At 40.6% G+C, this 12262-nt stretch overlaps 1 protein-coding gene across 1 annotated transcript in view; it reads left to right on the top strand.

Moving 5' to 3' along the window:
* COL4A5 (collagen type IV alpha 5 chain) overlaps positions 1–12262 on the top strand; it is a 130638-nt gene that overhangs the window by 80951 nt on the left and 37425 nt on the right. The window contains 6 exon segments of the mRNA XM_087972037.1: positions 1259–1363; positions 1547–1644; positions 3031–3075; positions 3077–3182; positions 4868–4981; positions 11690–11857. Coding sequence (XP_087828163.1) covers positions 1259–1363; positions 1547–1644; positions 3031–3075; positions 3077–3182; positions 4868–4981; positions 11690–11857 — 636 coding nt within the window.

Here is a 12262-nt window from a genome sequence, read left to right as displayed (position 1 = left end):
TAGTTAGCCAGATTTTTAAACTAGGTTTGGCCTTTTTATCCACCTGTTATTTATTAAACTTGAAGAATGCTTGGCTGCTCACAACAATCCAACAAAGAATTTACAATAAAAGATAAAAATTGGCAAGCACCATGAAGTGAGGGGCCTCCTTCTCCCTCATCAAAGGCCTGGGTGAAAAGCAAAGTCTTATTGGCTCTTCTAAAAATACATCTGAATACATGGGTGATCTGAATCTGGAAGGGACCTCATTCTAGTGGATAAGCACCGATACCGAGAAGGTGTCAGGTACAAGAAACCAGGAGCCAAAGTGGTTCAAACAGGTCTATTGCATGCTAATGCGCTCTTACAAGAATCGGAACTATTAATGGTCAAAGCAAATTAGCGGTCAATAGGAGTCAACGGAATTCAAGCTGGACTTAAATCTCTTGGCAGGAAGGGATTTGAGACTGATTACGCACCTGGTCATCTCCTAGAGAAGGTACACTTCCAGGATCCCGAGAAATGACATTGTTTGATCAAAGGAACCCAGAATTCACCATCAGATCAAATTGGTCAGGCATGTGTTATGGGAGACAGGCTAAGGATAGGTCAAAGAGTAGCCAAGATGCTGCAAGGTAGAAGTTTCTACTTGCTTCATTGTAGGAGACAGAGAAGGCCCATGCAGAGAAAGGAGCCCCAAGACAAAGGTCAATAGAGAACAGAAAGAGAACTTCATAACAAGTATCATAAGAAAGCCAAGAAAGTAAAATAGTGAATTAATGCACAATATTGCAGTGAGTAACCTTGGATAGTAAACACTCCAACTTAGGGCAGAGGGTGAGGAAGAGGTTACATTCTCTCCCTGGTCCCCCTTTCCTACTTTGAATTGGGGTCTTTCATGTATGAATTCATGGCATGTACACTATGTGCTCAGAAGGGTCTACTGCAAAAGTTTTTCCTCTTATGTCTGCATGCAGGGATAACCGATCGACCCCCAAATATTTTTCACCTTTTCAAGTCTTGGCTGCTTGCCAGGTGGATACCTTCAGATCATCTTCCTGAGTTCCTTTTCTGGGTTTTGTGGACAAGTTAAGGCTTTGCCCATCAACAGTTTGTTGATCAGTAATTAGCAAAGTCAACAGGTCTCTCTTTCTCCTTTCTTGAAAAGTAATATTCAGAACAGCTGGTGGCTGCAGCACCAAAATGGCTGAGAAATTGTCATTAACCAGAGTTAAGGGGTGAAGAGTGGATTTGATGATTGGAATATATTTCTTAACAGGGGAACCTGGTCAGCTTGGACCACCTGGGTTGCCAGGAATCCCCGGGCAAAAAGGTGAACCCGGTTTTCCTGGCATTGGACTCCCAGGCCCACCAGGGCCCAAAGGTTGGTCTCATTCGTGTTCTATAAAGGCAGTGTGATGTAGTGGTTGGAGCAGGAGTTGCCAATGGATGACTGAACTATAGCGCAAGTGTGCTGTAGAAAAAGAAGGGAGGGGAAGGGAAGATTTTATGGATCGGGTTGAAGTTTATTGTCATTGCCCTGTAATCTTTTTATCTTTTTTTAAAGGTTTGCCTGGTTTATCAGGTGAACCTGGACTTCCAGGAAACTCTGGAAGACCGGGAGCTGATGGAGCCCCTGGATTGCCTGGAGAGAAAGGACAGAAGGTCTGTGGAGAAGATTTGCTTGTTTTGGTGTAAAAGATCCTCTTTGTCTTCCACACACCCCACCTGGTGTATTCCAGATAGTTGTGCTATGTTGAAGGACTGGAATCCCAACGCATCTGAGGGGCATCAGGTCAGGGAAGGTGAATTGGTTGGTGTAAAGATGGCTTTGGACCTTTCCTAGACTGGTCAGGCTTCCTCGTTCAATGAAGGAAATCCAGAATCATTTCTGAGCCAAGAATTAAATCTACAGTGACTTCTAGTACTTGACCCTTAAGATTTTGGTGAAAGGCCGCAGCAAACCTAACTAGGTGGAAACCAGAATGCCCTGGTTTCTCTTGCAGATTTTGCATGCTTCCTATCTCAAAATAGCAGGAAACCATGGTAAAGTTTTTGGCAACTGTGGGTAAAGAGCACTTGAAATCTTTCTGGGATCATATGCAGTTCTGAGAACTACGGTTGCCTACTGTGGAGCTAACAGATGCTACGTTTCCCATTTGCCTCTGTTGTGATATATTGATGGGAACTGGGGTGCTTTGTGTACACCCCAGAGATGGGGATGTCAACATTGACTGGCAATCTGAGAAGCAGCAGTAAAGTTTTACTTAGCTCTTTATTTTTATTTATTTTTCATATTTCTGAACTCCCTTACCTCTCTCAAAGAGGCACTCTAGGTGATATAGAATAAAACATCAGGTAGTCCTCGACTTACAAGAGTTCACTTAGTGACCATTTGAAGTCACAACTGCACTGAAAAAGGCGATTTATGATCATTTTTCACACTTATGACCGTTGCAGCATTCCCGTGGTGACGTGATTTATATTCGGAGGCTTGGCAACTGACTCACATTTATGACCATCGCAGTATCCCTGGTTGTTAAGTGAATCTGGCTTCCCCATTGACTGTGCTTGTTAGAAGGTCGCAGTGGGGAAGCCAGATTCACTTAACAACCGGGTTACTCATTTCATAACCGCAGTGATTCACTTCACAAACTGTGGCAATATAAGTCGTACAATGGGGCCAAATTCATTTGACAAAATTTCTCACTTAGCAACCTAAGCGTTGGGCTCAATTGTGGCCACAGGTTGAGGACTACCTGAATAAAAACAGCATGTAAAGTTAAAATATTAGTTAAGATTTTAGAATTAAAAATTAAGATTTTAATTATTAAACTTATTTTTTATCCACCTATTCTTGGCACGTTGAACAAAATAAACCTTGTGCTAAGCGGTTGTTGCCACGTTGTGGAGATGTGGTGTGATAACTGAGCAGGCCAACCAAAGTTGTTTACACGCCTCTTATTTGTAAGCAAGGCAGTCAAGCACAGGATGGGCTGCAGAGTTGAGAACAACTATCCTGAACTAACTTTTTGCTTTCTGGCATTTCAGGGAGAGCGAGGACATGGCATTCCAGGGCCCAAAGGGCCAGCTGGTCCCACCGGGTTTCAAAGGAGCACAAGGTGCCAAAGGTGTGCCTGGTTTCCCAGGAAACCCTGGCTCCCCAGGACGGGCAGGATTTGATGGTGTTCCTGGAGCTAAAGGTACAGAAGGGGGCTACTTGGTGGTGGCACCGGTCAAGGCAGGGGAGTCTGACTTAAATGCAGGAGTTGGGTTTAAGGCAGGGTGTCCAACCTTGGCAACTTTAAGACTTGTGGACTTCAACTCCCAGAATTCCTCAGCCAGCTTTGCTGGCTGAGGAATTCTGGGAGTTAAAGTCCACAAGTCTTAAAGTTGCCAAGGTTGACACCCCTGGTTTAAGGCTTTCTTCTGGTTTTCCATGCTTGTAGACTGTTTTGCATACATACAGGATCAGATCGGATCAGGGCCAATATGAATTCAGCATGACAGCTGAATCAACAAAACTTGATTTTCAGTTGACTGGATCTCCAGGATTGGAACCATCACTGATGTTCTTCTCATATTTTGTTCTAGCTAGAACCTATTTTCATAGCTGTGGAGAAGTATTAAAATGGGGAAGGGTAACATAGACTTGTAAAATTAATGTTATAAGGAGTGTAATGAAAGAAAGATTTTAAAACAGTACTATTCCTTTGACTTAAGACAACATATTTTTTTCCCCTTTGATTTACACTCTACTCTTAATGGTTTCGTGGATAGGGCCAGGTGGATTTTTTGATAATAGTGCTTCCATTATCTTCATTACCTCTTCCTGACATGGTTTGCCTTAGAGCCTATCCTACCAAGGCTCATTCTATTTAATTTTGATTCCAGACAAGAGTATCAGTTTCTAAGTAGAGCAAACTATGTCCTCCAGATGTCACTGGAATATAGCTGTCAAATATGACTGTTGACCGTACCTGTTGATGAGAATAGAACTCCAGGAAGGAGATTGAATCAAAAAATGTGATTCCTTCTCTAAATGTACAACCATTGCTAGGCCTAGAAGTGTGATTCTACCTATCATCCATCTATATCATCTATCTATCTATGCTCTATCTATGCTATTTGTCTGTCTGTCTGTCTGCCTATCTATCTATCTATCCATCTATCCATCTATCCATCTATCCATCCATCCATCCATCCATCCATCCATCCATCCATCCATCCATCCATCCATCTATCTATCTATCTATCTATCTATCTATCTATCTATCTATCTATCTATCCATCTTGTTTATCTATCTGTCTGCCTGCCTGCCATCCATCCATCCATCTATCTCCATTTGCAGATGTAAGTCTGGACTGGTCAGCTAACATAGCTTAAAAAACAAGATAAATATGAAACATGAAACAACACAGCACAATTTTAAAAAAGCATCAAACCAACGCCAAATATGAACGTGTTTAGAATCTGAATCCATTTTCCAGCTCATCCAACATCCTAACCCAGTGCAACACCATGCCCCCCGCCCCCCGACTCTTGAAGGTGGTCCAGAAGGATGCTATGGTCAATGTTCTCAAGAGTACCCTGGTTAACCATAGCCACTCTACTGCCTTCTTTGGAGTCATGGCTGGTGTCTCACTGAAGATCCGGGTAGGTGCATTTCTGAAAGAGAAACATTCCCTTCTTCTCCTGGCCAGCCAGTTTTCAATAATAAAAGAATTATTGTATAGAATCAACAATGGATAGGGAATTTTATCCTCCCAGCTGCTGCAAAGGTACTTAAGAGTTCATTGAATGTTGGGACATGCATATTCCAGTATGTTATTTCTGAGAACATATGTGGCTTTTGAAATATTTAGTTTCTTGGAATCTTCTTCTTAGGTGACCCAGGACCACGTGGCCAGCCTGGGCTGGTTGGACCTCCAGGGATTCCAGGAAGTGGTGTCCAAGGACCACCTGGTCCACCTGGTCCTCCAGGACCAGCAGGATCACCAGGTAAGGGTCGAAGTAACCAATCAGTAAGTGAGACAATTGGAATTAGAACTGTCAGCATGAGTTCCTGAAAGGGAATTCTTATCTAGGACAGTCTTCCCCAACCTGGCACTCTCCAACTCTTTTGGCAACTTCTGCTCCCAGATGGAAATATAGCCTTGGAAAAGCCTATACCCAGATGGGAATTATGGGAATTATAGTCCCAACACATCTGGAAAAAGTTGGATTGAGAAAGTCTGGCTTCAAATGAAATGAATTCGATGTTTTAGGGTCCTGCTTTTGAGTTGCTTTTCATAAAGTTCAGCTGAGCTAAATAAATTGGATAATTCATGTTTAAATATTAAATCAATCCCAAATAAACTAAGGAGGATAAAATATGCCATTGATGCATAGCTCATCCTCCATGGATATTGACTTATGACCACAACTGAGCCCAATTTGTTAAGTGTGTTTTGGCCCATTTTATGACCTTTCTTGCCACAGTTGTTAAGTGAATCACTGCAGATGATAAGTTAGTAACCCAGCTGTTAAGTGAATGTGGCTTCCCCATTAATTTTGCTTGTCAGAAGGTCACAAAAGGGGATCTCGTGGCTTTGGGACACAATGGTCATAAATGTGAACCAGTTGCCAAACATCTGAATTTTGATCGTGGGGATGGTGCAAAGGTTGTCACTGAAAAATGGTCATAAGTCACTTTTTTTCAGGGCTGTTTTAACTTTGAATGGTCGCTAACTGAACTGTTGTAAATCAAGGACTATCTGTAATATGAAAGAAACCTTTGTTCAAATGACCAGTAGCTCCAGGGTAACCCCAAAAAGTTCTTCATTAGATATATGGAAGTCTGCAAAAGATATAAATGATTTTAAGTCGAGAATTATCTGTACTTACATCTAGCTATTGTTTTTCTATGAATGCAATTTTGCTTCACTTGAAGAGTATGTTAGAAGTTAACGTTAACTGATATTGTAAGTCTCTAATAATTACATGACAGGAACTTTACTGGGGTCTAAGAATAGGTTGTATTTAAGAGGATGTTAATTTGAGAAACATTGAATCCTAAAACCCTTAGCCACAATAGTAACATTATCAGGTAAATTGCACCAGCATCTCTTCTCTATTAACTTCAGTGTGTTTTGGTTCTTCTTGTACACCATGCATGATTTTTAAAGCACAGGTTCATTTTAAACCACGATTCTGCAAAATGTGAGCTCCCCATTTCTATTTCTTTCAAGAAAAACTGTGCCTGGAAATTCAAGATTCACTGCATGTTCACAACTCCGTGGCAAAGTACACCCCCCCCCCAACATTGTGCATCTCTTTCCTTTGGTATTATATCCATTTTATTGCTCTATTTTAAAAAGACCACAAAAGAAAATATCTTTCATTTCTGAGCTATGGAGTGAAGAAATTTTAAAAAGAATTACTAATGTCTGTGAAACTGTTTGCCATGTCAATGGATCATTAATCAGGGCAATATACCTGGCCTTCACCGTATGTTCATTGAGTCAGACCTGGCAATGTAGCGTCTGTGGCACTTCCTAAATGAAACCTGAAGCCTTCAAAGAGCACCAGACTCATAGTGCTTTAATGATATGGTATAGGATCTCCTCTTTGAGCCTGGATTTGGATTAGATGTTCTGTTACTGCTGTTCTGATTCTTGCAAAAGATGGTGGCAATATTTTAGATGAGAACGTAAGAGATCTTAAGGATGTTGTTATAGCTATCTGGGGATATGTTTGACATTTTAATCATTTGGCACATGAGATTGCATGATGACATCCAAAAATAGCTCCACGTGTGGTTGGCAGTTTTCGTATTTAGAAAAGGTTCCGTTATTCCAATTGAATTTGAATCCTATACATATGGACATGCAGCTTTCTTGATAACAGTAGAAATTATTTTACTAAGAAAGGAGAACGTGTCTCAGAGTCGGCTGCACTCAGGTAGTGCCGGCATGTTCACTCCTAATAAATCTTGGTGTTTGTTTTTTAACTCTGCAGAGATGTGGCTAGAGACTCGTGATTTGTATGGGGGGGTGGATGCCGGAGCCCTGACAATGTGTAGCTTAGGGTTGAAATGAGGGGGATCCTTGGTGCTTGCTTGTTTTCTGGCAGACGTTTCATTAGCCAAACTAGGTAACATCATCAGGCTAGCCACTGTGTAGACCGATATTTAGAGTGGTTCCCTGATCCATAATCTTGTGGGTCTCTGCTGCTCTGCAGATCTTCTCAAGGTTTTCTCTGAGGACTGGAAATGGGTCTCTTAGGATTGTCCTCCCCTCCCTACATTTATGCATTCAAGCACTTCAGGTGAATCACTGCATGTAGCACAGCCATTAATGGAGATTGCAGCCACAATCTGTATCCTCTCACTTGAACTACCACTCACCTGTTTGTCTAGCACTGGACCTGGTCCACCAGGTCATTGCGGATGAGTTTTTATTCTACACGTATTTATTTTTTTCCCCACGGGATCACTGTTTCTGCGTATCTCAAATATCTGTATCGTTGGGTATTATTTACCTGTCTTTTCTCCTCTTGTGGAAATCAGTGCCTGGCTAAAACTTAACTAACCATATCAACCCGCATGAATTTCTTCTGTCGCTGTAATGTCATCTCATCCTTTTCTTCCAAAATTTAGCGTTTCCTGCTGTTAACATAAGATAGCAATGATGCAATTTTTGATAGCTTAAACCTTGGAACATCTTTCTTGGTTAATGTCTTCCTTGATGGGTATTAGCGCCATGTAATTATGGGTGTTTTTTTGGAGAAGTTTTGTTTTAAAAGGGAGAGGAGGGGATCCTCCCAAATATTAAAAATAAACCACAAAAAAGATTACTGAGCTATACAGTATACCCACTGCTTCACCTCCCTCACTCTGGAGCTTCCAGAAATAATTGAATTGAAACTTCCAAAGTCCCAACCAATATAACCAGTGGCTAGGGATGATGAGGTCATAGGCCATCATCATTAGAGTGACTACCCTATTACTGAAGTCAAAAAAATAAGGGAATTTGTATTTAGTATCATGAATAAGAGGCCATTTTAGGAATGTCTATATTTAATTCTGTTTTCTAATCCAGTGATTATGGCCCACTGGAAAACATTACCATGATGTCCATTCCACTTTCTTTGGTGTAAGTGTTCTATTTCCCTCTTGAAGGAGATAACACAAACTAGAATCCACGATAAGCCATTCATTCAATGGTGGCTCTGTCAAGTTGGTGGCCCACTCTTTTGAATGGATCAACCTTTCTAGATCATATGCATTGAGCTTAGTTCCCAGTCATCCTCTGTGGAACCTCCCAAGGTCATGGTTGCCTGGTTGATGGGAGCTGTAGTCCAGCACAAATTGAGAAAGATTTGTGTAGGTTTTGTTCAAACATCTGTGTATTAACCTTTGTATCCTAACCCTAACGGCATTCTTCCAAATTTTTGCTGGGTTTCAACTTCCTGATGAATTCTTTCCATGATGACTTTTCAACTTCTCAGGCCAACCAGGTACAGTGGTTTCTCCATCTAAGGTCCTTTTTGCTTGCTTGTTTTCCTCTGCTACTTAAATGTATTTATTTATTTTCTATTTACTTTTTTTAAAAGTACATCTATATAAAATGCTATCTCTGAGGAATTGATTTTCATTTCTTGAGAGGGATTCTTGAGATATCAAGATCTCAAGAGAATGGGGGAGGGTCTCAAAAAGGTCATTTCCTCTTCAAAAAGGTAGGGAAGGGAAGAGAATTGAGAAGCTGAAATCCAGAACTAAGAATGAAGAAGTCTATACTTTTGAAAAGCAACAGCCAATTTGGAGTTGAAAATAAATTGGGTTTATTAAAATGGCAATCTTAAAGGAAAGCAATCCTGACTGTTCTTTGGAAGGACAAATATTGAATCTAAGCTCAAATACTTTGGCCCTCTAAGGAGAAGAGAGGATTTCTTAGAGAAGACGATGATGCTGGGAAAGGCTGAAGGCAAAAGGAGAAGGGGACAGCAGAGGATGAGATGGTAGATGGTGTCATGGACACAACGAATATGAATTTGGGCAAACTCCAAGAGACAGGAGGACAGGGGAGCCTGGCATGCTGTGGTCCATGGAGTTGAGAAGAGTTGGACATGACTTAATGACTGAACAACACTAAAAATTACAAATTGATTTTTCTTCTTCTTTTAGTTTGGAGTTTTTGATCATTTTAAGTTTTTTAAGGAAATTATTGGAGGCAGGTAGTTTGAAGGGGGATGTGAAAGTTTTGTTTTTCAAATAGGGGTGTAGATTTTAAAAAGTAGAGGAACACTGCTTTCTATGAACCTTCAATCAAATAACAATAAAAAGGATGGTAAAATCCAAGAAACAAGAAAGTCTTTTCAGAAGTTGCTATTCATAAGCTTTAAGAGAGCTCATAAAATACACAAAGTTGTTTGATTTGTTTTGAAGTTGGAATTATAACGAGAGAGAATTGTTAGCAACTGGGCATTTTAGTCTTTTTATAAGATTTCAACTTAGAGCAGATAGAAAGTCTTGACTCCTGTCTTTGGAAGTATATTTACTCAATCTATCTTTTTGCAGCATTGATGTCTGGTGGTTGGCCAAGCTAGTAAGAATTCTGATCCAACATATAGTAATGTACAAAGCCATGTGCAAACTCAAAACATTTCAGCCTTGAGCTGGCCTGTTTTGAGAATTTCCAATTCAAAATTAGTTTCAGCATAAAAAACATCTAGTAGCTAGTGTGTCTGAATGTTTTTGATAAAGGGAGAAGAATTCCTCATGAGCTGAGAACTGGGCCGTTGAAGGCCAAACATTTCTAGACTGAAACTTTGTGTATCCTTCTAATCTAAATGGACATACAGGACCAATTTCTCAGTAAGGTTTTGTTCAGAGGTGGTATTCAGCAGGTTCTGACCAGTTCTGGAGAACCAGTAGCGGAAATTTTGAGTAGTTCAGAGAACCGGCAAATACAACCTCTGACTGGCCCCGCCCCACATATTCTCGGTCTCCTGAGTCCCAGTTGATCGGCTGGGTCTTCTTTTGTTGCCCTGCACAGGAGAATGGAGCTGGAAAGCAGGTTAGTGAGGTGGAGAGGGAATGGGATTTTGCAGTAACCTTCCACCAGGAATGGGGAGGGAGTGGAGATTTTACAGTATCCATCCCCTGGAGTGGGGTAAGAATGGAGATTTGCAGTGTCCTTCCCCTGCCTCACTCACCAAGCCACACCCACAGAACCGGTAGTAAAAAAAATTGAATCCCACCACTGGTTTTGTTTCTTAATAAAAATACTTGGTTCTCTGTAAAACAGGTCAGATTGGTTGCAAATAGATGTAGAATAAATCTGAAACTGACTTGCAAGGAGGAAAAGCTTTTGTTGAAGCAATATGTTTGTCAGCGGTTGGATAATATCTGTTTCTGCTGTCCACATTTTAAATGTCTTTAATTAGTTTTGTTTTGTTCTTGTAAAATCTCGGGTTTTTTTTCCCTTGGAGTCTGTATTTTAATTTTCTGTATTGAAAAAAACCTAAAAATTAAATTAAAAAACATTCCGTTCTGAAACCAAGGGTCTGAGTGAGGGTCTAATTAGAAAGGCAGTGTCAGTTTTTCAGCTGTGCTTGTCCCACCAAAAGCAAAAGACAATTCTCACTGTCTTTTCTCAAAACATGTAGAGTTTAGTTGAATTTGTAAGGAGTAAGTGGCAAATTTCCAAGGAGCTGGTGAGTAAGTGCAGTTTTCTTCACAGTACCTTGTTTTATAAAATAGATTATTCATGTAAGGCATTTATAATATTTTTCTTAGCATAGTACTAGGGAAAACTGCAGATTAAATCAAAACAATAAGACTAATATTGTCTGGTTTGCAGAACTAGTATTGTCTGGTTTATCTTGGTTAGATCAACAGCCCAGCTGGAATATAGAGTCAGTGGAGAGAAAAGTGAATTTCCAGATATTTTTGCAGACATTTCCAACCACTAATAATGCAATTAAAATGCCTCAGAGAATCATTTCCCCAATTTCTACATGTTAACAAGAATTAATCTGTTGATCACTTATAAAGTCTGTTCTCTAGGGTAGGTTTACATTGTTTTTTCTGTGTTCCATATTTTCAAAACTAAATTCCAAGAGTTCGGTAAAAAAAAATGGGTTTTCACTAAAATCTGCTGAGCTGTAGGTTTTGTTGAATTGAGGCTATGGGAGCCAATCTTAAAACCAGAATTATTTATGCACAATGTGCAACCACTGTACCCATTCCTGTTTCTTATGTGTAGGCAAAGGACCCCAGCCTGGTGTACTTTTCAGGTTTGGATCTTAATTCCCAGAATTCTCAGCAATAACCATGTGTGAAGGAATGTAGGCTGGATTCCCAGGAGGGAAGGGTGCATTTCAGAGGAATGAGAGGCAGCTCAGCCCAGAGATTATGTGTGAGAGAAAGAGGGTAAAGGCTCCCTAACATAATTCCAAAGTATAGGCTTGATGTAGGTGGTAATCTACTTCAGTCTGGCAAGATTCTGTCTATAGGTGTGGAAACAATATAGAAATCTACTCAGAAGAGTCACCGTGTGTTTTTCTTGGTTGGGGGTGAGGGGGATCTGACACCAGGTTTACTGAGGAATTCTAGGAGTTAAAACCTAAATTCCTGCAAAGCATGAAGGTGAGGGAAGGATAAACTAACAACTGGTTTAGGAAAAACTATAATTTAAAGGATTGTATTCTGACAACTTCTCTTAGGATTTCAAGGCATCCCTGGAGAGAAAGGAGATCCTGGGCAACCAGGATTTGATGTTCCCGGTCCTCCAGGTGATAGGGGCAACCCAGGTTTTCCTGGACCACCTGGGCTTCCAGGTGGACCGGGTTCCCCTGGTTCTCCAGGGCAAGATGGAGCTCCAGGCACACCAGGTAAATATATTTGATGCTATTCTGGTTCTGTAGAAGGGAGGTGCTTTCGTTTTACAATACTGTCTGATAATTGCATAGACATAAAGTTAATAAAGAGGTGTCTTGATGAATGAAAAACAGTAGGGAGATGTCCATCAGCAATCAAAACATTGACTTGTTTCGAAGGTGATGAGCTGAGAACATTTCAAGGTTTCTTACAGTCTGGAAGCCCTCAAAGAATTAAAAGCTTTCCAATTATATTCAGTTATGCTACTCCCATTGAAGCAAGAGAGGCACCATCTTGTTGTGGATGGAGAGTTAAATCCTTTCTGATCTCTGCTGCAGAGTAAGCAGCATGGCCCTCCCATGTGCTCACAATGCTCCTCAGAGGGCTGTCCCAAAATAAATAGAATCACTAAACAGAAA

Source organism: Notechis scutatus, chromosome 10 (assembly GCF_049901735.1).
Source record: "Notechis scutatus isolate UNSWTSFEM ecotype Mainland chromosome 10, rNotScu1.2, whole genome shotgun sequence".
Lineage (NCBI taxonomy): Eukaryota > Metazoa > Chordata > Lepidosauria > Squamata > Elapidae > Notechis > Notechis scutatus.
The sequence above is the reverse complement of the archived record's forward strand: the minus strand, read 5'-3'. Positions and strand labels throughout refer to the sequence as shown.